Source organism: Amphiprion ocellaris, chromosome 15 (assembly GCF_022539595.1).
Source record: "Amphiprion ocellaris isolate individual 3 ecotype Okinawa chromosome 15, ASM2253959v1, whole genome shotgun sequence".
NCBI classification, from domain to species: domain Eukaryota; kingdom Metazoa; phylum Chordata; class Actinopteri; family Pomacentridae; genus Amphiprion; species Amphiprion ocellaris.
Genome location: NC_072780.1, coordinates 29,730,105 through 29,758,002, shown reverse-complemented (window position 1 = coordinate 29,758,002; position 27,898 = coordinate 29,730,105). Strand labels below are relative to the sequence as shown.

The following is a 27,898-nucleotide window of genomic DNA, read 5'->3' as shown; positions in this document are numbered from 1 at the left end:
ACTTTTCATCATTACCTCTGTTGCTACTTTAAATTGATCTCTCATTTACATTGCAGGACTTTTAAATCAAGTACCTTCTTCCTTCATATCGATCAATCCTCGTCCTTCCTAATCCACATCTTGCTTACCTTAGTTAATTTTACTATTTCAGTCCTTTTTTAGTTTTGCTGCAGGTCAGATTGTACAGCCTGCACCCATAAATAATGTTTGGGCTCAACCATTGTTTTGAGGTATGACAACTTCTAGCCTTTTCTCTACAGTCAAAGGTATTTTTAATAACTAGTCTCAACCATCTGACATTGTCCAGACATGTGAAGATAGAGGAGGGAACTTGAAATCCAGAACTGAAGATAAAGAGAAATTATGTTTTCAAGTCAATTTTTATTAATTTACCCCAACTTGAATATCATTTTAAATTGACTAACACAGAAGTTTGAGCTTTAATTCCACACATTCTTAAGTTGATGCCACATTATAATTTTCGAACAACTCATCAATATAATATTTGCAACTTAAAATGTATATCTAAACCAGTAAAAAAAAAATTTTCATTATTTTTGGAAACCATGTATTTAATGAAGTTGTGGGAATAGGTTCCTTAAATTAATTTTTTAGGTGCAGCTACATGATTTAACAAAGCCTCAGAGTGCCTCTTACTTTTTATGCTGATGAAAGTTGAAGCAAAGATCATTTAAAATCCTTACTTTCATGCAGAAATAAGGTCGAGTTGTGTGTTATCTTCTCTTTAATCCAGTCAGATGTCACTTTCAGGACCAGATGTTTGCTGTAGGAGTCGATCAACTTCCTCACCTGTTCTCCTGTTTTCAGGTCAAACTTGTGAACATCAGGAACGATGACATCACAGACGGAAACCCCAAACTGACGTTGGGACTCATCTGGACCATCATCCTTCACTTCCAGGTCGGTGCTCTTTATTTACAGTCCTGCAGCTTCTGGCTCTATGTAATCGCTGGGTTGGATCTGATTAAGTGTTGATGCAGTCAAACCTGCTGTACGTGCTCCTGTAATTCTGCAGCACAGAAAGTTAATGGGCAGCGAAAGTCCATAACGAAGTAACACCACTAATTGATTACATAATAATTGAGTTATGGTTCGTGTCATTACGGATGATTCAATCTGGAGTTTAAATGGGTGAAATGAAAACAAATTGTGGACATTATTTCTGTGTTCTGTCCAGCTGTCAGGATTAGAGTTTTTATAGCTGCCATGAAGAGCTTAGCTGGTTCTGTGTGAGTGTTCTGGCAAACTGGCGTTAACTTACGCAACTGAAGAGGCAGTTTTGTGTGTTTTTGAGCCACTTGACTGGAAATGAAAGTGCAAATGTTCTTCTGTGGAATCTCACAGTGAGATGCGTTCTGGGTATTAGAGTCTTAAGTGCTTCCTACGAGTTTGTTGGTTTACTTCACTGCCTCAGTGGGAATTTACGGGCAGCTGGTTGTGAACAGAAAACTGGTGTTTAGCTGACATGTTAGTGTGTGTAACTTTTGTTGATTTAATTTAAATAGATTCTTATGGTTGCACTCGTTGCAAATTTTCTAATGCAGTTGTGTTTTTCAAGAAGGTACAATTGAGCTCTGAGTTCTGAGGCATTCATGTGCATATTTATGTGAGTTTGTGTCTCCTGCTGGAGGTCGTCCTCTAAAACACAACACGAGGACACAGTTTGGCTGCAGTTAGGCAGTTTGGCAGCATGGAGGCAGCACAGGGGACGTCATGTTCAGGCTTTCATCAGAGCCTTATTCCTGGATTTACACCATGTCAGACATACAGGGTTTTTATAAAAACTGTCCTATTTAAAATACATGTTGGCTGCTTCAGCTTCTTCTAGGATTCACTGTGAACCCCCCAGAGTTACTGTAGGAACTGAACTACAGCTGTGTAATGCTTGTGAGTTGAAATTGTTATCAAATTAGTCACTGTTAATCATGGTTTCCAGTGTCAGTATCTAAATATATGTTATATAATAGGGGTCAGTTTGACTTTTTTTTTTTTAACACAATGTAATGCAGAATATAATAAGATTAATAAGATAATAAGAATAAGATTGTTGGGATCATTTAGAAACAGTTTCATCCAACAATTTGTCCAGCAGAGTGGCGACAATTACAGTACCGTGAAAAAGTATTTGTCCCCCTTCTGGAATTCTTATTTTGTTGAATATTTCCCCCACTCAAATGCTTAAGACCATCAAACAAATTTAAATATTAGACAAGAATAACCAAAGTAAACACAAAATGCAGTTTTTAAATGATGATTTTATTTATTAGGGGAAAAAAATATTCAAAGCTACTTGGCCCACTGTGAAAAAGTAATTGCCCCCTAAACCTAATTACTGGTCGGACCACCCTCAGCAGCAACAACAGAAATCAAGCGTTTTCTATAACTGGCAATGAGTCTTTCACATCTGATGGAGATATTTTGGCCCACTGAGAAGGCAAATACTTTTTCACAGCACTGTACGTCTTTTACGCAGATTTTACGCTGCCTCCAGCACATGTAGCAGAGTACATATTGCAGCTTAGCAGATGACGGTGTGGAGCCCAGCGTTGTCTTCAGGTGATAGGTAGTTTGTGAGTTACAGTGTTGGAAAGTTAACCTACATTACCAGTCAAAAGTTTAGACACGCTTTCTCATTCAAATGAATGAATTCCCAAAAGATGCACTTTGTGACTAAATTCTCATCCATTTTTACTCAGTTTAGTCACTCTGAAAGGATTACTTGCAGCAAAGTGTAGCTTCTATCAAATTAAACCACATGCTTTAACTTTTCCAGCAATGTCAGACAAAAATAATCTTGAATTTACATCAACATTTGCCGTGTTTGTCGCCTCAGTAGTAGGCTACTGTAGGTGCACATTACAGTGATTCCATCAACAGGGGCCTGATATTGCCAGACTTCTGACAGCCTTCCCTACACAATTATAAATAAATATCTTTGCTGCCAACATTCTATAGTGAGAAACGTGTTAAAACATCACTTTCATAATAGTTTTTCCATAATATAAAGGCTAATATAAAAAAAAAATTTAAAAATGGAAATATTATCGTGTTAAATGATGGAAGATCTGGATAGTATCAACAGTTCTGAAGAAAGCAAGATGCAGCATGTGTTGCTAGTCCTTATAATGCTAAAAATAAGGGCTTTAAAGTCAAATAAAAGTGTAAATAGTTCTACAAACCTATTTATATGTATATGAGCATCTAATATAAAGAATATTAGCTGTGGTGTGTGAAATGAAAATCATTGTTGGCATCAGCCCCAAAAATCCAACTTCAGTCAGGCTCTGGCTAATTGTGCATAAAGATATTTTAGTTTAAGGTGTTTTGTGGCTCAAACTTTTCGTTCTGAGCAGTTTCTGGATAATCTCAACCTTCTTTGAAAACTTAATAGAGCAAATTTCACACTTGCTTCACATTAAAAGCCAAAAGCCCAACAGGTCTCAGACTTAGACACTAGGTTTTGTGTAAAACATTGTGTGCATTGCTGTCAAAAAGTTCCATATGAAATGAAATGTCTAAAGACTGTATTTTTAGATTAAACAACTGAACTTAGAAATAAATATTTATTAAAGAGCAGTTTGTTGAGTCTCGACAGTCAGTCATCTGAGCAGCTTTTTTTCTCTCTGATTCCTGATGTGGAATAATTTCCACCCAATGTTCCTGCATCAGTGTAGCCTGCAGACACTCTGTTAGCTCACCGCTCTGTCAGACATGGAAATAAATGAATGCAGAGGCTTTTACATCAGCTTTCCCAGCGTTCTCTCTGAGTTTTCATTACACGGACAGGCAGCTTTGTTTCGTCTCATTAATATCAAACGGGGTCGTGAACCAGCTGCAGTTGCCACAGGCGACCAGCAGACTGTGCTGTGATGGGACCTCGAGCAAGAAGACGCTGCCAGCCGGTTGCTATGGAAACAGTAGTGCCTGACACCCTGGCAACAGCTTCAGCGGCCATGAATCAGCAGAACATCGTGTTACCGAGCGAGTTAGATATAGAGATGAAGAAATGTAAGGAGGAGGAACGAGGACCAGCAGATGATGGACAGGAAGGAGGCTGAAAACAAGCTGGGGCAGCTCTTGACTGAAGAAATGAAGGACGAAATACAAAAATAAGAGAGGGGGATCGGCCCGCAGAGCAGCAAATGGTTTCAGGAGTTCACTGAGTTTAAGATGACGACAGTTTCATATTAGAGCTGCAGTGAGAAACTCCAGTCACATGAGCTGTGAGTCCCTGCAGTGTTGGTGGTTAGATGACTGTTACTGATTGTACTGCTGGTCCCAGTTCTGTCACCTAATCTGACAATATTGATAATATATTAGAATTCAGGCTATTCTGAGCCAGTTTCTTAAATTAGGTAGATAGGTAGATTATGGATTAGATCTCACCTGTGTCTGTGGCAGAGTTGTTTCGCTCTCAACTATCGTAAGTAATACAGATTTTCTATGAATTTCTGTTGAATTTAACCCTTTTTTTCAAACTAAATAAACATACCCATCCATCTACATTTACTCCAACAGGAAGGTTCCACCTCCTTGAAGAATTTAACAATTACAAGGATATTCTACTGGGAAATTTCATCCCTGAATGTACCAAACAAAAAATTTAAGTACAAAAAAACTTTAGATTTTTCATAATCTAGTCTCCATAATACTATCATATCAGTTATCATAAAAACACAGGTCTGATTACATTTTTTATGATCCCTTAAAATGAGGTATTGTCACGCTACTGTGACCATGAACTTTAGAGAGATGTTTCACCATGCTGAATGTATCTTCCTACAACTTGCTCAACTTGCATGCTATTTTTGAGCATTTATTTTATTGATCCAGTAGATTTTATTTACCTCTCAAACTTTCTTTTTGTCTTCACTCTGCTCCATGTAAACACTGCCTGCAGTTCAGCCAAATATTATTGTCACGACTGTTGGTTACAGCTGAGTCAGTCAAGGCTTCATATTTGCACCAAGAAATGTATAATTTGTAGTTTATAACAGGATCTGGTCCAAACAGTTAACCTCTGCAGAAATTTTTTAAACAAGACGTAAAATTAAGTGATTTTGATGACATATGATGGTGTCAAGCTAATTCCTATTTATTGATCATAGTTATTTTGGTTAAAAGTAGAACTGTACGTTAGACACGATTTATTCATGAACCACTGGACGTTTTTTGGAAATCAAGGACATGCTGTCAGGTTTTAAGGTTCAGAGGTTTAAGTGATGTTATTTTAACCATAGAAGAAACAAATTGCATACTAATACAGCATAGAAATGATTATTATATTATTATTTGCTCTGAGTCAACACGACACAGTTATTCTCTGTTACTCAGACATGTGGTCCACATCAGCAGAGATATATAGAATTTCACATTATTCCCACCGGCAGCTGTGGACTAATGAACACAACGATGGTTATTATGATGAAGAAGAAGAAGTCATTTTTGGAAACAAGCCTCCAGGTCTTTGTGATCAGGACGTGTACATGCGACTGAGTGACTCAGCACAGCAGCTAATTATAGGAACTCTCACTGAGCTATCGTTTCTCATTTGGGTCAGAACTGTTGTTAGTCATCTTCTCACCAGCTTGATGAGGTGGGATCTCTGTCAGACGAGCTGCTTCCTCAGCAGTCAAGCAGATTCATGTCTTCTTCATGTAGATCCTGCCAGTGTTTGTCCTCCTTAGAAAGCAGAACTCATCATTTAAAACCACACTCCTTCTCTTCTTTAACTTTCATTTTATTGTTGCTTTATTTTTTCTAATTTTACTGCCACTGCTGTGATTGTAGGAACAGTCAAAAATAGCTGTTTACTGTAGTAATAACAGACAGTGAGAATAAAAATCTGAATTTGTCCTAGAAGTGAATCTAACCTGGCTGCAGTACTCATCCAGACCACTAGGTGTCACCGTTTAGCTCGGTATCACAGCTCATCTTACTTGTTGGAATTCTCCATCCTTGTGTTTGGATCCTCCTCCAGCTGCTCTGTGTCTCCCTGTGATTGGCTAAAAATGCTGTTCGCTCTGAGACAGTTAACTTCCAAGCTGCTGGAGAAATTCGTCACACTTAACCTGAGGTGGAGTCGGTTTATTTGTGTTGCACAAAAGGTGCTAATTTAAGCTGTTATTGCATAGATCGATCGCTTTCTACTGACTTCACCAAAACAGATAAATCCCTATTTTTCAGTGCACCATCACATTTCTGAGAAGATGGAGGTTTTTTAGTATGCACAATGCTTGGAGACAAAAGCTAATAATAAATATCTTGAGAGCAGCCGCAAAAAAGCTCAGAGCATGTTCAGATTTTTAATACAAACTTCTTTGTTTTTGTCTCTTCAACTGTTTGTACTTTTACATAACATGGTAACAGTCAGGAGGTTTCAAAAGACTGAAGACCATTGATCATTTTTTGTGTCTGGGCTGCAGGATACTCAAAAAACTGAAAATGTTTAGTTTGTCTCCGATATGAACAAAATAGTTTTCATTCTATCATTCTAATTTATAAAAACACAATTTGGAACCAGAACACAGGCTCAGGTTTCCAACAAAGTATTTTGCTTTATGTGGCATCCACATTTGACCTTGCACTCATCATACGAAGCTTTAATAAATGTAGCATCTTCTGTGCTATAGATAACTTGGACACAACAGTGCAGCTTTTAAGTGTTTGCATAGTCAGAAATATCTCCACAACACCACAGCAACGTAGGTTTTTCATCATAGTAATTGTTTTTTAACAGTGGTCACCATTGGGAGGTGAGAAATAAAAGACTCAGCATCTTAAAGCTGCTCAGAACGCAGATGAAGCCTAAATTATTATAATTAAAATCTCAAGATCAATCACCGCGCTTCAGTGCACATTATCGACAAAGGAGCTGCTAAATATATGATCAAAAGAGCCTCTGACGGTTCTCCATGCAGCAGTCGAGTCTCATGAAATGCTGGGTTCAGGCGGAGGTTGGAGTCTGATTACCGCAGCTCATGATGGCATGTAGCCACAGCGTGGGGATGAAAGCCTCCGGGACTTGATTAGTGCTGTTTTCTGATTGGTTCATGCCTTTTTCCATGCGTGTTTGTGTGCGATGGTCTCTTATGCTTGCGGTTAATGAGCGAAGATGGATTGCTTTCACCTTGTGAGCGTATTGCCTTTTAGTGGTCTCCATCCATATCTGCCTGCGTAAAAACATCCACCATCCATGAGGCACTTAATGTTTATGCTAATATCATGTGTTCAGACCTTTGCGGTGCCTGTTCGTGACAAATTCTTCTGCAGCTTAAGTGTTGTACAGTAAAGAATCACATGCGTGAGCCGTGATGCTCGGCTCGTTTGTGGTGGGTGGAAGCTGTAGAGGCTTTAAGACTGTGTGTGGGGGAGGAGGGGAGTTGAATATGTGTTTTCAGAGCTCAAATCAGAACTCTATGTGACTGTTTTGGTCAGTTAATTTCTTACTTTTTCTCACTTGGAAAAGGTCATTCATGTATTCATGACCTGCAGACTCGATAGTGGGAACTTTCATTAGCTCCAGCTGCTCGATTCTTGACTTGTTCCAGTACAAGTGACCACATTACCCACAATACCCCGGTTCTTTCTGGTTTTCTGGCTTGATTTTAGGATATATGGCTTGTTTTTATAGCCTTACATGGAAGCGCATCTTAGATTTGTGGATTATTAACTCATTATGAGTCTGATTGCTTTATGAGATCTTCTGACTGTTTCTACTTTGAAAATTTCAAGCCCTTCTCTTAATTTGTTATTTTATTTAGTTCTTTCATATTTTACCAGGTTAATCTCCTTGTTTCGTTTTTTTAAAATTTATTTTTTTATATCCTTTGCGTTGCGTTTCATATATTTGGTGTTTTGTCTGCCACTGTAGTTTAACATTGGCTTAATGCAGCACCTTCAAACTTTGTTTTGGAAAGATACGATATAAACACAGTCATTATTATTTAGATTTTGGGGGTTTACACTTTATCAATTTTACATGCTGAGATATGGAATTATATTCTGCGATATCTGATATGGCTGCTGGTAAAGTTTGGTTTTGTTTTGATTCACATGTGGATTATTTTTTCAATTAATTGTTGAGTCTGTCAGAAAGTAGTAAATATTGCAGTTTCTTAAAACTGCAGATGATGTATGATAAGCTATTCAAATAAAAAATGCACTATTTACAGTGAAATAATACAGGGATTAGGCTAAAAGTTGAATGCCCCCTCACCCCAACCAGTCGAGGCAGACGTCTGCCCTCCCTGAGCCTGGTTTTGCTCTTGTATTTTTATTTTTTTTTTTAAGTCCAAACATATTTTTTTATAGTGTAAATGTTTACAGATTATTTGAAATCTGATTGAGGGCTATTTTTGGTAAATCTCCTGGATTAAATGCCTTTTAAATCCCAGTGCTTCATCACATTCATGCAAAAATCCTGCATATTACCATAATTGTCCAGTCACTGATTGTCTGTAGCCAGTGATTTTGAACACTTTGCTACCTCAATGTAAATGTTATCTAAGTTATTTCTAATTTCTTTCGCGTCACAGTATTTTTCCCAGCTTTAACTGCTTTGAAGTGCCTCCTATTTTCCTCCTAAGCTTAGTTCCTTCTTTGCCCCTCCTGTTTTTCTTTCAACTTCCTCTTTAATTCCCTTAAAAGCTCTTTCCTCGCTCCTTCCTTCTCCTCGTGCCTCAGCTGCTTTTTCTCCCCAGAACCATTCATAACTTCACGGACAGGTGAAGGGAATAGATGGAACTCATTCCTCATATTCATGCACCCGTGTGATTTAGATTTGATTTCCCTCCTGCTGGCTGCTTTTCCTGTTGCTGCCTGTCATTCAGGGAAGCTATTGGGTCAAGTGTGTGTGTGTTTGTGGCATTGAAAGCTGCTCACTAACAGCCAAGAGAGAGCTAAGCAAGATAGAGAGGGAGTAACTAGGAAGCGAATAGCAGGAGGAGGAGGAGGAGGAGAGTCGAGCAGGGAGGGGTGGATTGTGAGAGATCGAGCAGAAGAGAGTGTGAAGCTGCAGCGGCCGGGAGATAAAAGCTTTTCTCTGCCGGCGTCTGCAAGCGACGGATAAAAAAGCCAGTCGAGGCAGAGACGGATCCAGGCTGCCTGCTGCCACCGGAGCTCCAGGCTTCCCTTCATCGGCAGGCCTCGAACCACGAATGCACCCCGGGACGAGACTCGTGGACACGTATGCAGACAGCTGACCGGGTGGGACCGCCCAGCCGCTCAGGCACAAACACTCTCCCTCCTGGACTTCCACCGTATCAATCGGATCAATCCAGCCATGCCTGTCCGAGGGAGCCGGTGTTTTAAAAGGAGACGCCCTGTGTTCCTGCTACTACGTCTTTTATGTTTTTAAGAGGACATGTAGTGCGGACTGTGATGTTTGGGGCTGCCCTTCACCGGACCCAGAATCCCTTTGGCTCTGTTCCACATCTGTACTCGAAGTAGGTCTGGATCTTTACTAAGCTGACGGAGGACCAGTCCAGCTCCAGTTCCTACCCCAGATGCCTATTCCTAATTAGATCTAGTGGACGTGAGGAGCTATTAAGAGACGAAAAAAGGCACCAGAGAGGAGAAGCAGAACAGAAGAGGGAGGTTTCTTTTTTTTTTTCCAACCTGGTCTAAATACCCCCCCACCTCCTGCAAACTGTGGATTTTTGCCAGGCTGTTGCATCGTCGCACTGCACCACCTGATGGAGTGGAAGCTCGCCTGACTAACTGGCAGACTGACAAGAAGACACAGGAGGTTTATGATTGGACAGCACCCGAGCACAATTTCCAGCCAACTTAAGGTCCTCGGGGGGTCTGACATCGAGGTGGGAATCAGTGCTCTGGTATCCAGGGGAGAGGCATGTGATGCTACACTGTCTGGGGAGCTAAAGGTGGAGTCTGTCTGCGATTGTCTGCCTCCAAATTTAGACAAACAGCTGCTTTTTCTTGCAGGATTTCTGAGCTAAAGCGATTTGATTCCACAGGTATTCTGGATTATCTCTGAAAGACTGTCAACTTTCCTGCCAATCTTCTCAATGGGAGAAATCAACGCCAGCAATTTTGGATTCCAGCATATTGACGAGAACGGTGCGAGGTGTAAACGAGGCACATGGCGGATGGATTGACACGTCACATGAGACACCGGCTCAATGAGCAGGATGAGTCGTGGGAGGATGACAAGCAGAAGCATCGGGGTGGGAAGCTGATGCTCTGATTGAGTATTTAACAAGCTGTCGGAGTATTGGCTAAAATTCTCTACAATCTGAAGCACCATTGGCTGACTACACACTGTCACCCACAACCAATCTGGAGGCCGTGCAGCCTCGGCAGAATGAGACACCGAGCTCGCTGTTACTACGAGGGATATCGACAGCCTCGCCATTAATACTACTTCCACAAGGAGTGCCGTGACAGATAGCATTCCTACAGAGTTCTTCTCTTCACTTGCACTGCAATAACATTACCACAGCAGGGGGGAGGCATGATTAATTCATGAGCTGGGTCTAAGAGTAGATAGAGCTCCTGGATACCATCAGCACCTGGATCTGACAGCAACCTTAACATGGTTTAGTTTGTGGTTCGGGGACGATGGAAGATTTAATCAAAGGTGTTGTTTTTCTCACTTCTCCAAGTCACAGGCATCTCTGATATTCCAGGGGATTATAATATCAGATCAAGAAGTGAGATGAGACTGCTACTGGTTCCATCTTTTTCAGAAATCCTGCAGTGTGTGTGGAGCGGCTGGAGTATCACTAATGGGCTGGATAGCGATGGACTGCACTACATTTTTTTCTCTCTCCCACACTCATCATCCTGCCTGACACATTGCCTTACACCAGGTAACAGCTCACCTGCCAGAAGCCTGGTGATAAATCAAACACCTGACCCTAACTGAATTTATTTTCCCCCCTCGCGTGGCTCCGTTGACACCACCGTGTCCTTGTGTCCTTGACTGTGAACCACAAGTCTTCTTGGATCAAGAAATCCGTCAAAGTAAAGCAGCCAGCTGTCTGCACATATAGAAACAGCGGGGTCCTTAGAGACAGGAGGCTCGGCTGGCCGCTGCACTGCCTGAGTCAAGTCAGGTGAAGGAAAGAGGAAGGGCAGAGTCGTAACACGACAGCCTGCAGATGCACCAATAACTGCCTGAGGAAAAGACTAATTTTCACACTTTTTCCTTCTCTGACAGCTCATACATCCATGTTTTTATTCACCGGATTTCATTTAAGATGGTGCCACCGAAATTAAGCTAAACCTGCTCCTCCTAGCTTCACATCACTCACAGGTGTCAGATTAATGAGGGAGCCGTCAGTCACTTCCCAGCCTGTCTGAACATTTCCTCTCTGGTGTCTCAGTTTTTGGAATAAATGTGTAATCAACCTCTCTTGTGAATTAACTGCCTGGTTTGCTGTAGTTTTTTATACACTGTTCTCTGTTAGCATCATGGGGAACTCCATGGGTTGTGTCAGGCCTCCTCGGGAAGGAGAGCTAACTGGAGCGCCTCCACTTTCACCAAAGAAGCGTCTACGTTTCAGACGTAAGCACAAAGGCAAGAAGAACAGGAAAGGAGATGTAGAACAAGAGGACTACGAGCGACGGAGAAGCCATGAGCATGAGGAAGACGAGGAAGATGAGGAGGAAAAAGCTTCAATTCTAGAAACAGACTTTGGAGCTTGGAGTCTAAAACCAGTGCCTGATACCAAATTAACTTATTCCAAAACTAATCCACGAAGCAATACTCTCTCCCCTGGATCTGTTAGTGCCACTGTAGGGGGGCTTTTGGGCAACAGAATACTTGAAGGGTCCCCTAAACCCAGCCCGGCCTGGAGAGGAGTCTTCTGCCTTCCAGGGGAGGAAGACACAGTCAGCGCAATCATAGACGTCTCCAGCATCCCGAGCCAAACCACCACCACCACCCCGGTCAACACAGCCCCGGCCCTGGGCAGCACCACGCCGGGTGGAGGGAGGGTCTGTCGGGTCAGGGAGAAAGTCCAAGGCGTCTTGGAGAAACCCTGGGTCCTCCGACAGAAAAAGGAGAAAAAAGACAAAGCCAGAGCAGATAAGGATGAAAAGCGGCACAGAGAGGAAAAAGCAGCATCAGAAGGGACGACACAAGCAGAGCAAACACCTTCAGCGAGCGAACGCAAAGGTGTGGTTCACATCCGCGAGGTGGACGGTAAACTCTGCGTGGTGAGGACGGTGTACCCCAGTGATTATGGCTCTCCAGTGTGGAGGGGAGAAAATGACGGTGAGGTGGAGGTACGCAAAGAGCTGCCCGCCGCCTCTCCAGTCACAGGAAATATTCTCAAAATCCAACTGTCCGAGGAAGATAAGCGTAAATCCAGAATATCTACAGCGGATTTCCCTACGTCCTCCCACCAGCTGCGGATTCAGGAGACCCCGGCTGTCAGGGGATTCAGGTTGGATTCTCCAGCTTGTTCGCAGGAGAAGTCATCCCTGCTGGAGTCGGGATATGCCAGCGACCTGCCGTTAACCTCTCCAGAAACAGCAGGCACCACTCCCAGTCAGACAGACTGGGGAGGCCTGACCAGCAGCTCATCGGAGAGACTGGACTCCATGATAGAGAGTCCGCTGGGACTGCACCAGCAGGTCACTGTGAGATACCTGCCACAGGTTTGTGTCCTGATACACAGACACCACATCCTTTAGCCAGCCGTCTTAGATGTTTATTTTCAGCTCTGTCAATGTTCCACTAGTTAGCTGACTGAACCAGGTGCTGATATTCAAACTTACAAAGTAACGGTATGGTTGCTTAAAGGGCAAAAAGTGTTTGGATCCTGATTAAATACATTACAGAGTCATAATCAGCAATTAAATCATTTCTCAGCAAAATGCCAAACTGTTGTTGGTTTCATCTTACAAGATGTGGTGCAGTACTTACATTTTTATAAATACAAAATAAATATCTTTGGGATTTTTTAGACAAAAACAGCAATCAGATGACATTACTGTCATTCTGAGGAATTATGATGGCCATTATTCACAGTTATCTGTCATTTAATCCTCTGAACTCAAATGCAGCTTCCAGATGTTTTCCCTCCTGTCACATTTTTGGGCTAATTTTTTACTAATAATAAAAGTCACGGTAGGCTAGTTGTTGCCTAACTACAGTGTTTCTGCTCTCCTGTCCTGATTCTCTGGCTCCTAAAACAACTGATTCAGAGATCCGTCGAAGGTCGGTGACACAGCTTCATTGTGGGACTCCAGATGTTACACTGACGGTTTTTGAAAAGATTTTGTTCCCAGAAGCTGAGGAATGTCTTTGGTCTACAGTGTTAGCGTCATTCACAGCTCTTGATTTGTTTGAGTGCAGCTTTTTAAAGGTGCTTTTGTTGTCATCCGTGCACCATGTTTGTAGTCATGAAGGTTGATGTGTGTGTGCTGTTATCAGCTCTGTAAAGGCACTAAACGTCTCTCCATTGCTTCCTTCTTTGTTCCTGTGGCCTAATCAACCCAGAGCAGGCCATCTCTCCATCCTTCTCCCGTCCAGCCTTTCTTCCCTTCTTCTTCCTGCTTTGCATAATGTTTTTCTCACACCACAAACTACTGACGTCTGGTACAGAGCATGAGACCGACAGGCCGGCTGTTTGTCTGTGTGAGAGAAAAGGGTCATTGCTGCAAATTACAGGGTTTCCTTTGGCTGCAAACTGAAACTTGTCATTTCCTACCAGTTGGATAACACACAGTACCACTATGGTTGTCTCTCTGTCTGTCTGTCTGTGGTTGTTTTGGCTGGAATTTGATATTTAAGGTAATCAGATGGGTGACATCTGTTAAATCAAACATCACTAAAATTGTATTCTGAGGAAGATTTTATATTTTTATATATATAGTCTTTCTACACTACATTTGACTGTAGCAGAATGTTCTTTTTCACGGTTTCCTGCATTGTTACAAGGGCTGGGCAGTCTGATTATGTGATTATATGATGTTGTTTTTGGGCAGAATCACAATCCACATTCTGATTCACAATTCCAACTTTTCACCTGAATTCAGTGCATCACCAGCAAGGCAATATCTAAATAAAACTGCAAACAAATGTCTTACGTTCTGACCATTTCCTTATTGATAGACAACAATTTACGGAGGTTTCCTAAACTCCTCATATAGACTACAATACAATGTTAGTTAGCTGTGCTCAGAGAACCCTCTAGTCTCCACTCAGTTAATGCAGTCAGACAATGTGACCAGAAATTACTTTAAAAAGATCAAAATGAAGCATTCAAATGTCGGTGTCTGCCAGATTTTTCTATCAGCAGAGCATTTAAATATCACACCTGCATGGAAACAGACTTTATCTTGTGGATAAAACTAATAATAAAACCTTGCACATGTAGATCAGTCATGGACTAAATTACTGATAATATCAAGTAAAATTGTTTTTAAAAAATTATGTGTTTACTTTTTAAAATATGTAAATAATGTCTACATCAGAAACATATTTTTACAAATTTCAATTTGTTCTACAGTTAAAGTTACACTGTTTCCATTTATTTAAATCAGCTAAATATGAAGTTGTTTTACAGATATTAGCCGTTGTTTTCACAGTTTTTGAGCGTTCCGGAATTCCACTGTATTTTAACATATTTTTTTCTGCCACTCCTGCTGCCAGATTGTTACAGATTTTTTTTTAATAGTGTGCATAAACTAATCCAGAGAGGATTACTTAAATATTACATCAGAGAAATCAACTGAAAGAAGCTTCAAAAGTCAACAACAATAACTCAATTTATCATGTGTTGCAAACCACGCATGCACATTTACATGACCTTCTGCTTATTTCAGTCCATCCCTGTGTTTCTTTCTACGGTGTGTGTTTATATTCAGGTTACACAAAATAACTGCAGCTCACCTGCAGGAGTGGTCTGTCCTGTGCTAGCTTACAGCTGTTAGCTTACAGCTGTTAGCTTACAGCTCACCTTGAAAGTGAAAAAGCTGCTGCAGTCACTGCAGTAATTCAGCTACAGATGACGGACGAGTTTCACAGCAGCTGTCACACTTTGTTGCTTCTCCTTCACATGATGAAGGCGGTGCGATACAGTACAGCGGAGCAGCTGACATCATGTCACGTTGTGTTTAGTGCTACGTTTGATGCTCGCCTGCTGCTGAGTCATGAGAAACACAGACATACTGTAGATCTCAGCCCTGCAGAAATCCCTGGTTAGCAGTGTTTTGCTGGACGGCAATAATCAATACTCCTGAGTGTGTTGTGTGTCGTAGGATGAGTGTCAGTTTAAAATGCAGCTGTCCTCTGTATGTGGGTGTGTGTTGGCTTTCTCTGCATAAAAAGGGATTTGAAATGCGCATTCATCAGTGCGACGGCTGCTTGGTCGAGCCTCGAGGGGATTCCAAAGCATTGTAATCACCCGTTGTATTTATCCAGACACCACCCTGCTGTGTGTGAGGCTGCACATTTATCATTGCTCCATCTGCATCCCTCTACATCCATCCACATCCATCCTCTCACTTTAAGACTAAACCAGGGTTTGACGTGCATACTTTTTGTTTAAGTATCTTTTTTCTCGTTATATATTCTCTTTTTGTCTGTCCTCCATCCTCCCCCCCTCACCCATGTCTCCTCCCTCTCTCTCCCTCCTCCCCCACTAACTTCAAAGAGGCCATGTTTCTAAAAGAGGGCCGGTCTGGAGCCCCATGGGGCTGCTAGTGGATCAGGGATGTTTGTGGCTGGATCATAGCTGCACTGAAAACTGCAGCTAACTGATAGAATCTCACTTCCATCTGTCTGTTTATCTGCTAATAGTTTAGCAGAAATAAAATTCACATGACTGAGTCAGATATGAATATAAACACCTTTATTTAGACATCACACATAGATGTTATGTGCACTGTAAAAATGTATGCTTTTTAAACAGTCTAAAGTTAAATTTTTGTCAACAGCTTTCTGTTATATTTAAGATTTTCCATGTTTTGTTAAATTACAGGTAGTCACAAGTAAAATCACAGAAAATGTTAACGTAAAAAAAAATAGGTCAAAGTTTTAAATTATGTTCACGTCAAAAAATGTGTAATTTGATAAATAGTATTTTTTTTCCAATATAAGAGCCAACTGCAGATTCCACAGCTAAATTATCAAACAATGTTGATATTTTCTAGATATTTGCCATTATTTGAAAGAAAAAATATTTAGTCTAATTACTGATATTTTTTGTCTTACAGATTTTTCCAGTTTTGCTAAATTCTGGATAATATGTATTAAAATCTAGAAATATTTAATTTACATGTTGACATACATGTAAAAAAAACAACAGACCCAGACTGTAAATAATATCTGCTTCAAAAATATTTATTTTTACTTCTTTTATTGTAAAAATAGACCATATTTTACTATATTCAAATCATCATAAAATAGTCATTTTACAAATATTTACAGTTATTTGAAAGAACAATTATGTATTAAGGGTTTAAAACAGATGAATGTATTTTAAACTTATCGTTTAAATTTGTAGCATTTTCCCTGTTTTGTGAAATTACAGATAATACCTTTTAAAATCACGGAAACACAGAAAAATTTATTAATTTACACGACGAATGCAAATTAAGAAAAAAAGGCTAAAATTGTTTGCCATGTCTACTTAAAAAATCTTTTTTTTAAAAAAAATAATCTTCAATGACTGATAATATCATTATTTTGCAGATATTTGCTGTTATTTTCACAGTTTTTTTTTTTTTAACAGTTTCTTGGGTGTTGTGGTATTCTACCGTGTAATCTTTTTTCAAAGTTTTTTTTAATTTTAATTTGTTGAGTTTTTACAGTGCAACAGCAGAGATGCGTATTATCATCATGACTTCACACCTGCACACACCTGTAGTGATATAAACTTGCAGTTACTGAACATAAATCAGCCCCTGAAGCATCCTGCGGAGGAATTTACCTGCAGTCATGTTTCCAGAGCTGCTGTCTGTTACTGTGTCTGCAGTCTGTATTTACTGCAACCTGCACTTAGTCTGGGTACAAATTAGTGTGTTCACATGTACAGATTTGTTGTATTGTTTCATGGTGTTGTGGCTGCATTCTCTCAGTTTCATGTCCGCTCAAATGCACATAGATTTTCTCATGATGCATTTGTTTATTTAGGTAGGAAAGTAATTTGTGCCACCATAGATGTAGATTTCAGGTAAATCACAGCTGCAGAAGTGTCAGTTCAGTGAATTAAACAGTTGTGAAGTTAAACTGCTTCGTTTTTTTGTTTTTTGTTTTTTTTGCAACCTGCTGAATACCCAGCAGGCCAATTTAGAAAAGCCGATGATGTTAAGCCGACATGCTTTCATGACTGCAGGGATTGTTAGCTACAGAAAATGCATAAAAAGTCCTCTACTAATCAATCCCGCTTACAATAGGACAGTGGTAGTTACCTCACCAGACAATGTGTCATTACATGACAATTTATAGCTTTTAATTCTGCTAAAATCACCAACTTGTACATATAGATAAATATTTGTTGTCCTGTAACAAAAACTTAATATATTTTTCACTTTTCAAGTTAGAAAAGGCAAGTTTTAAAGATCCAAACCATAAAATATCTCAACGCAAGATGAATTAAATAGTTACAACAAATAACAACAGTCGAGACGAGTTCATGTGTTAAAAGTGAGTCATAAGAAGAGATTTAAAAAAAAAATACTGAGTTTGTCTGGAGGTGTTTCATAGCTGAGATCACACAAATCAAAACTTTGGTTAGTAGGATCACAGATATAAGCAGGATTTTGGCTTTTCAAGGCCTTAAATACTCTTTAAAATGTTGAAACTACTCTTAAGTCAAAGTTAGAGCTGCCTGGTAATCGATTAATTGTCAGCTATTAAATTAATTGGCATTTTTAAAGAAAAAACAAATCAAAATTCTCAGATTGCAGCTTCTCTTTGTATCTTTTTCACTCCACTATGACAGTAAACTAATTATCTTTGGGTTGTGGTAAAAACATTTGTCATCTTGGAAGCCCTGATTGACATTTATGGAGCAAACAACTATTTCATTCATTTATTTATTTATTATTCAAGGTTCACTCGCTTTTGCAAGAGCTTTCAACTGCATCTCTTCAGTTAATAGGACTGATAATAATTCTGTGTTTTGGTCACCAGATAACAAGATCCAGTCTTTGTTTCAAAGCTCCTGAAAAAGCAGCTTCTGTGCAGCTAAATCACCTTGAAATCCTTCCTACATATTCACACGCTACATACACACCTGGCAGACGTGTAGCAACATATAGACGATGTTTTCTCTGTATGCAGATGCAAAACTCACACAGAGGACTGTATCAATATTCAGATGGAGGATTAGACGCTCAGTGTTTCTCTGCAAAGGAGGCGGTAGATGCATGCAGAGGCTGCATGAGAATACACAGCTGACTTCACATTTACAGATTCCTGCTGAAGTGTCAAACAGCATCGTGTTTGTTCGTCTTGGTTTGTTTATCCAGTGAGAAGTTGGAGGAAATGCTAACCAGCTAGCTGTAGCACATGTCTGGGTGGATAGTTGTACAGAGTAAGTTCAGTGTTGAGTTCAAGGCCAGAAACATTTATCTGTTTCAGCTTTTTCTTCATACTTGAGTGTGAGGCATGCTCATTATGATGCATGTTTCATGCCTACATGGGCTTGTATGCATTTTTTATTGAACAGATGGTGCTTTTTGTGATGCTGCTAGACTGTAAGTAACGAAAACTCTGCAAAAAAGGAAAGAAAAAAGATGAAAATCTGGCAGCAAAGGTACAAGGAAAAAAACTGAAAGAGTGGAACCCTGTAGCATTCAAAAACAGTGAAAATGACAGAAAATGTGTAAAATAGTCACATTTTAAACTGCTAAAAATACTGTAAAAAATAGTGTAATTTTTAGGGTGAAACATGGTAAAAATAATGAATGACTGTTTTTTTTTTAAAAACAACACATTTTTGATTACATTATTTACAGCTTTGTCACGTTTTATCAGGGTAAACTTGTAAATTAATAAATTGATGCTGTTACTAAATTAATACTTGACTACTATCTGTGATTTGACTTTTCAGCTAAAACTACCATTTACCATTTTTTGGTCCTTAATATGCAGAAGTTTTCAGAACAGTAAAATAATAATACTTTTTGCTGTTTAAATTCAATAAAAACTATAATTTTACCATCGGAAAAGAACAAATAAAATAAAAAATACAGGTTTTTGATGTACACTGTTTGCTGTTTTGGCCTCTTATTTTTAATTTACCTTTAGCATGTAAATTACTACTTTTTTGTGCTATTTTACTAGATATTTGCAATTTTTCAAAACAGAAAAAAATCTGTGTAACAAAAGTAAAAAAAAATTTTCAGTAATAATATTATTAAAAATGATTTACTATTTTTAAGATTCTTAATATGTGTAATTTTTCTTTCAAATAACTGCATTTATCTGTAAAATAATTATATGTTTATATGTATTGTGATTTTTCAGTCATACTCTGTAAAACAAGTAACTCACATTAAATAACTACAGTTTTTTGATGTAGACGTTATTTGCAGTTTTGGAATGTTTTTTTTTAGGATTAACATGGTCATTGATTCTTCCTTTTCTTTGATTTTACGAGTTACTAGTAAACATCTGGAATGTGACAATACAGGGAAAATCTATAAAATAACTAATGAAGGGACCTATAATTGCAGTTTTCTCATACACTTTTTATAGTGTGGGAATATGCAGCATAGTTCTGCAAGTCACCCCTCTCCTCTGCTGCTCGCCTTCCTCGCTGCTCCCTCCTCTTCCTCCCGTCCTCGTCTTTTTGGCTGTTGCTGCAGTCTGTTGGCTCACCGTGGACTTCCATAGCGCTCTATATCAGCAGCAGAGACAGTGAGGGAGGGAACGAGGCATGACAGAAGAATACTGATGACAATAACGGCGGCCAGGCACCGACAGTTACTGCACATACGTCACTCGGCTTTTGTCGGTGCGGACAGATGGACCTAAAGAGTGCAAATTGAGAGGAAGCAGGACGCAGAGGGAACATGGCTGAAGTTGTTGTGTTGCTCAGCGGGTAGAAAACATAGATTAAACTGCTGTCAGTCTCCATGGAGGCCTGGTTCTCCCCTCAGTAAACATGTATGTCCTTAATGACCCCGTATGGTGAAAGCCACGTGTTTCTTTGTCTTGTTAACATGTTCATATGGTGATTTTTGGTTGCTAGAAGACATTTCATGAGCAAAATAAGCATCATATCTGAGCATTTCTACCTTCACGATCTCAAAAACACAGACTCAGACCTTCAAGGTTTCAGACTAAACAAACCTAAAGACTTAAATCTGTTGTCTTGCATAATTTGTCTTCATCAGAAGCAGTTTCCAGCTTAAATATGTTTGGCTAAATGTTACTACTTGTCATTATATGAAGTGTGAGGTGTGGACTACAACAGTGTAGAGTGATTTTCATGACATTTTAAGGCAGAAACTAATTATTTATATGAAAAAAATTCTCAATTTCTCTACTTTGATAGACATAAATTAGTTTTTTGGGTTTTAACCAACAACTGGAGAAGACTTTAAATGTCCCATATTACGGTATGCCAAAGTCTTACATTCACATTTAGTTTTATAGCGTAATATTCTGCAAAGCTGTTTAATTTCATTATTACTGTTTAACTCCTGGTTTTAGGGCTGTTCTAAATGGGTAGTTTTGCTCTGAAACCCAATGAGTTGCTGCTGTCCCCACCCCGTTTCAGGAAGAAAACTCTCTCTGCATCCAGTTTTAGCTGGATGACTATTAGTTAGACCCTACATAGGACCTGGGTTAAATTTTTACTCACTTGTAAAGCTGGGAGGCTAATTCATTGTTTGGGGACTTAGAAATAGAAGAAGGGAACTTTTTCATAGCTGAACAGCTCTCATTTTGCACCTCCTAAGTACCAGTTTGCCACATTTCAATGATTACAGGAGAGTATTTTGAAAACAATCATGGTTTATTCAGGACTGATTCCAAAACTGATTATTACTATTCAAAGAGAACTGAAAATATTGATGTCAAAATTTCGAATAACAAAACTCCAACACAGAACTTTATTCAATATTGGGTTTTTTTCTGATTTTTATCCTTAAGTGCTGATAGTCTGTAACTGATCGGGAAGTACTGGAGACCACAAAGTGGAAGCAGCACATTTATGAATTAATATCTTCTTGATGTTTAAAAAGCAATAACAATTCCGATAAGACAAATACTGAATATCAGATTCAATAATTAGTCAGGATACAAATTTTGCACCCTTATTTCTGAGGCATTTAAGAACTAGCATCTTTCCTAAGATATTTTTTTAAACGTCCTGAGTTGGTGACTGAAGAACCTCTAAAAAGTATGAAGTGTTATCTCCAAAAAAACTGCTAAAGCCTCACTGATTCTACCATTTGTAGCCCTTTCAGCATTTGCTGCGTATCTTGCAACACATTTCACAGACAGATCCTGTGTTTGACCCAGTCAGGGAAGAAACAAAGGGGAGATGACGTGAATATTCTCATGTCAGGGAGGAAGGAGATGAGAAGGCTGAGCAGATTGATCAGCATCTGAAGCCGAGCAGATGAAAGGACGTGAAAAACTGAGGCGACAGATCGAGGCTGGGTGGTGGGGGGAGGCTGGAGATGAAGGAGGGGAAGGAAAGTGAGGAGGGGGGACGAGCTGATGAGAAGACCAGACTGTTAGATGCTGGGAAATGGGGAGAAATCAGACATTAATACAAATACATGCTCTCATATGTCACACTTCATTCGTTCATTCACTGAGTTATCGATCGTCGGAGAGAAAAACGAGGGTCTGAAAGGAGACGTCAGGTTGAATTAAACTAAAAGCTCGTGGTTGTTTCTGCAAACTCACTGTAGCCGTGGCTGCTTCTGTGTGGGAAATAATGACGTCTTCAAGCGTAAAGTTAATTTTGTCAACAGTGAACGCTTCTTTAGATAGAACATAATGAATGAGAGAGATTCTTATGATTTTTTAAAGTAAATATGATGTTTTTCATTATATTTTGCACCACGGCTCAACGGAAGATTACCGTTTTCTGCATACAGAGAATAGTGAATCTCAACACCGTCCTGTTTCTGTGTTCCCTCCAGATTTCAGAGATCTATGTGAGCGGCGAGTCAGGCGACCTCACGGCCAAAGAGAAGCTGTTACTATGGAGCCAGCAGGCGACAGAAGGATACCCCGGCCTCCGCTGCGTCAACTTCACCTCGTCCTGGAGCGACGGACGCATGTTCAACGCTCTGCTGCACAGATACAGGTGAGATAGATCGTCTTTTTCTAATGTTTGGTCTAATTTCAGAGTGGATTTACACCTGCACAGTTTCAAACATGCACTGCTTTCCGTTAATCTGATGGCATATGAAAACGTCGACGTCATGACTAGGTCGGACCTGAACACCTTTATAAGCTACATGCTGTCACATTAACAGATAGAAACACTCAAGTGGCGTACTTAACTCTTGTGCTTTCTTAGGGTCAAAAATGACCCAGCCAATATGTTTAATAGCAGAGAAAACCCCCAAAATGACATTTTTTCAACTTGACGTTCAATGACTTTTTCCAAATATGACCCCAGCATCAGAAAAAGTGAAACACTGTCTCTATTATTGCATCTATTATTTTATTTTATTCTTATTATTGTCGTCACTTATGCTCCTTGTGGGTGGGAGCAATGATTCAAAAGATGTGAGAAGACCAGTGTTTTGTAGTTGAATTTTTGTCGTTGAATTCCATTGTATAGTATATAGCACACTGTTGTTTCCTTTCAAAAAATGCATTTAAAGCTAGTTTCTGCACATTTCTGGTACTTTCTTAGGATATATAAGTTCTATCTCTTACTTAAAAAATAATGTTTACACCTATGCAGTACCTTTATCATCAATCATAGTGATAATAAACCTCTACTTTAGTAAAGAAAATGGTTCTAACATGTCTAAGTCTTTCTGACCTCTGAAGATAAAAAAAAAAAAAAAAAACAACATTCACAAACTGTATGATGCATGACAGGTTGTTTCTTCGTGTAAAACAGATTTTGGGTTGAAACTTCAATCAAGCTGCTTTATTTTAGAGGCTCAGTGGAAGCGGGTCATTTTTTACCCTTATGACAAGGGGAGTGTGCAGGATGTTAAGACAGCATGAGGGTTAAAGTCGTGCACATCAATTTATTGAACGTTTTTTCCACATTTCAGCACCAATACTGGTCCAGAAACCTCAGAGTTTGCTGTCACAATCACAAAACACCTTTCCTCTTCACTTACAAACTGAAATGTCCATAAAAATAAAACTTTACCTGCAATTTACAGGTCAGATTAATGAGAATCACCAATAATGAATAGAATAAATAGAATCCAGGTTATGACTGATAGCTTGCTGCTTCCAGCTGTTTAGAACTGTTTCCTCTGAGTTTATCAAATACTTACAGCCTCAGCAGGATCCATATGAGCATCTTTAAAAGGAGAGAATTTCTCACATTTATGCATGTACAACAACAGTGCCAGTAAGGTCATAAATAATTTAAAATTATAAATTATCCTCGACCTGAAGACATAGTCAGTTTAGGCTAGTATCCAACAGCAAGCTACAGTGCAGTACTTATCTTTTTAGTTTGTTGATTCCAGCTATTTAGGACAGTTTCCTCTGAGTTTATTAAATGCTGCGGCATCAGACAGCAGCAGGGTCCGTGTGAGAGATAAGAGATAAAATTACACAATTTATGGACATAGAACAACAGCAATAACTTCAATAATTACTTATAATTATGAATTATATCCAACAAGGAAACAGATTCTATCAGGATCTAACATCAAATCACACTGTGTTCATTTTTCACTTCAGGAAGGTGATGTTATCCTTTGTTCAATAGCAGTTCTACATTTACACTTCTGTTTAATAGCGCATAATTATATATTATAGGTCACTTGACAAACATCATATTATGTCTCTCCCTGTCACTGTTGTCTGAATGAAGCCATGAGGAACAATCATGTTAAATTGATTTATGTCTGAATAACAGATTAATGAAGCAGTAGTGTTACATATTCCATGTGTGAAAAGACATAAAATGCTTTTAGCCACACTTGAAACTGAGGCTGAAAAGGAAAATGATTTCAATGCCAACACATTAAACTATTCAGAAACACACAGACCCGACTGTGTGCAAGGTGCTTCTCTCAAACGTTAGGTCAAGGATGGCTGACGTGTGTTCAAAAGGGTTTTCAGACATTTTTAATACAACTTTTTAAATGATTACACCCAGAATATAATGTTTTGAGTTTGTTTTGAAAGTGTTTGAATGAGTATTGAATTCTAAACTCAAAAACGCACCAAAGGTCAAGGATGTTCTTAATACTTGTATGCTATTTTAAAGCAACCGTGGCTCAGGTGGTAGAGTAACTGTGAGGTTGTTGGTTTGGTCTCTCTGCTGAAGTGTCCTTGAGCAAAACACTGAAGCTCAAGTTTGTATGTGAATAGGTGAAGGAGCAGCACACTGTAAAGCTGTTTGTAGAACATGCAGGTTACCTAATCTACACATTCAAAGGGGCTATATGAGAGCAGAATATTTACTGTTTCAATGACATTATTGACATTTTGCAGAGATGCTGATGTTTACCAAACACCTGCAGAGATTCAGACACCAACAGACACACAAAACACACTAACACGTCGCTCCTGTGTTTGGTTTTCAGGCCCGACCTGATCGACATGGAGGTGGTGTCACGGCAGAGTAACCGGGAGAACCTCGAACAAGCCTTTGAGATCGCCGAATCATTAGGAGTGACCAGACTGCTGGACGCTGAGGGTGAGAATGTTAAAATAAATGAAAGCACTGAGCAGCTTGTTAAGGGTTGAGCACAGAAAAGTCTTCACCATGTTATAGTACTTCACATGTTAGGAGCTGAGCTCCTTTTTGAGCTGAAATAGATTTTTATCTTGTTTGTTTCCAGCTTTTATTTTAGAAGCATCCCAGCAGCCCTAATGACTGACTAGTTGACATATATATATATTTATGACTGTGTCTGCCCGTGTAGAGACTCTCTGTGGTCCTATTTTTGGTGTTTTTTCCACAGAATCCACTCACCACAGGCCATTAATTTTAGGAAAAGTGACACTTTCAGCTGTTGTTGACCTCTTGAGTCCTCTGAGACAAGTTTCTCAGCACAAAAAGTGGGATGCTGTTGAATCTGTGGCTGATTTGGGCTCATATTGTCAGTCAGTGAAGCGTTCAGCTTTGCTATATATGTTTCCTTCTGCTGCTGCAGAGTCAGTGATGCTGATGCCGCATCCAGCGATCATCTCCAAAATAGCTCCATGATGTTGTTTGTAACAGTTTTCTGTCTCTACATTTCTACATTTCACAGCTTCAGGTCTACATCTCAGAACTCCTTAACTACTTCTTCTTCTTCGTCTTTATCTTCTTCGTCATCTTCTTCTTCATGTCGTCATTCTTTGTCGTCTTCTTCTGGTCTGTCTTCTTCTTCTTCTTGTCCATTATCTTTGTCTTCTTCTTGTCAGTTTTCTTCTTCCTCTTCTTCTTCTTGTCCATCTTTTCGTCTTCTTCTTCTTGTCTGTCTTCTTTTTCTTCTTCTTCGTCTCCTTTGTTGTCTTCTTCATCGTGTTCGTCTTCATGTTGTTGTACTTTGTCTTCTTCGTCTTCTCTTCTTGTTCTTCTTGTTCTTTTTTCTTCTTCTGGTTCTTGTTGATCTTCATTTTCTTGTTCTTGTTGTTTATTATTATTACTACGTATTGTATGTTGCATTTATTATCAGCACACAAAGTGCAGTACTGACCTAGTTTTTAATTTCTTTTGTGGTTTTGCAGTTTTTCATGAATCTTTCTGATTTTTCTCCCCAGACGTTGATGTTCCGTCTCCAGATGAGAAGTCTGTCATCACGTACGTCTCCTCAATCTACGATGCTTTTCCTAAAATCCCAGAAGGAGGAGAAGGCATCGCCGCACACGTACGTCAGCTCAATTAAATATTCTCACACTTTGTTTAATGGCTTTAATGTTATTAATTTTATGCATGCACCATGCTTCAATGTTTGTAGGATATTTCAGTACCATTTCCTGTTAACTTTTAAAATGCTCTCCATTGCATACGTTTTCAGCGTGTTAATTTCTTCATTCCAATCTCAGCTGAAAGTTTCTTTCCATTTTGTTTGCTTCTCAGCTGTGCAGCTTGTAGAGTAATGAACTGGAACTTTGAAATAATGAGGCTGTTAATTGAACAGTGTTCCGGTCATTTATTATTAATCACTTTGTGTGAAACAAATCTGTCTGTTACCATTTGAGGCAATCTGTAACTATGTAATGTATAATTATCTACTCACAGCACTTATTACTATTTATTTCTCTCTCATTTTATCTCCTCTTTCTCTCCTCTGTCGCCCATCAGGAGGTGGACCAGCGCTGGTCGGAGTACCAGTCCAGGTTCTCGTCTCTGCTCCAGTGGAGCCGCCAGCATACGGCCCTCATGGCCAACAAGAACTTCCCTCAGAACCCCGCGGAACTCAAGGTGAGCTTCACTGCAGTGTTTTCTCACATTTATTGAAATGAACTGCAGAATGTAACAGACCTTTATTGTGAGTAGGCGGCTCTTAAAATAGAATAGAAAATGCATTAAGAGACAGAAAATCCCTCAAAAAACACATAAATAAATAGTGAGTGTAATCTATCACCTCAGGTAATGTTGCACCAGTATGAATGTTGCTTATTCTACTATAATTATTGCACTTTAAAAAATATAATTACTGCAGAAGGTTAAATGAACAAGAAGTCATTTACTACCTGTTAGAGTTCAGTATGCAAACACCTACAGGCCGGTTTTCATTTCTAATTTACTCTGTCTAATAAGCATAATTGGTAATATTTTATTATAAAGCCTTGATTTGATTTGTTCTTGTTTTCCCTCTTAAAGTTAATAGAAACTCAACACTACCTGAAACTGTGTAAAATGAAAAGCCCTCTAAGGATAGAAACTGGTTCTTTTATAACGGGGCTTTTTTTTCTCTTTTTTTAATGTGCGTTTTTGGCCATTTTGTGCCTTTTGTTAAATAATGGAGAGGCAGGAAATGAGGGGGAAAAGAGCACCATAATGACATGCAACTGTCCAGATTTGAACCAGAGACTCTAATTCAGTCAGTAAAAGCTGCAAAACTATTAGTCTAAAATGAATAGAACTGGTCACTATGGAGGAGATATTTGGGGTATTTGATGCAACAGAAATTAAACAGAACAAATCAGCCTCTATTTTAGTTAAAAATGGTGCCAATTGTGTTTTTATGACAGATACAAACAGCACAGAAAGAGTTAACTAGTGAGTGATTTTAAATACTAGATAAACAGAATGTGTCACCAAACACTGTGTAAATTGGTGACACACAGATGGGCTTTTTTTTTAATCTCAGGTGTTTTGTTTCAGATTTCCTCTCAGCAGCATGTACGTGTGACTGCAGCTGGCTGGTGTGAATCAAATTCCTGCATGTATGTTTTCTCAGCTCTATCTCTTCGGCCTTGAAGACAGAGAGCTGACGAGCACTTTCAGTGAAATCCTTGAGAGAACAAATAACGCGACGTGGGGAGGGAAGAGTAGAGGGGTTTAATAACGTGGACACCTTCACGCAGAGGTGTTGGAAGAGCGAAAAAGAATTCAGATTAAAGGCAGAATAAAGGAAGGATCAGTGAATTTGTCTCCGGATGAGGGAATAATAATGTGAGAGAGGATGCAGCTGTGAATGAAGCAGCTAAATACGAGATGACCGTTAAGAAGCTGCCTAATGACCGCCCAGGGGGAGAGGCTGTGATTACAGAGCTTTTACCTCTGATTACAGGTAGTGACATTGAGTTTGACCTAAAATAAAGACAGTGTTAATGCTGACCTGC

At 39.3% G+C, this 27,898-nt stretch overlaps 1 protein-coding gene across 21 annotated transcripts in view; it reads left to right on the top strand.

The window, feature by feature from the left end:
• macf1a (microtubule actin crosslinking factor 1a) overlaps positions 1-27,898 on the top strand; it is a 335,093-nt gene that overhangs the window by 164,915 nt on the left and 142,280 nt on the right. For 13 of the 21 annotated variants that reach the window (XM_055017589.1, XM_035945394.2, XM_055017581.1 and 10 more), the window contains 5 exons: positions 829-921; positions 22,108-22,274; positions 24,703-24,815; positions 25,868-25,974; positions 26,412-26,531. In XM_055017589.1, the coding sequence (XP_054873564.1) occupies positions 829-921; positions 22,108-22,274; positions 24,703-24,815; positions 25,868-25,974; positions 26,412-26,531 (600 nt within the window). Of the gene's footprint in view, positions 1-828; positions 922-9,030; positions 12,649-22,107; positions 22,275-24,702; positions 24,816-25,867; positions 25,975-26,411; positions 26,532-27,898 lie in introns of those variants that run through there. The other 8 variants (XM_055017579.1, XM_055017574.1, XM_055017575.1 and 5 more) reach the window with 3 other exon arrangements.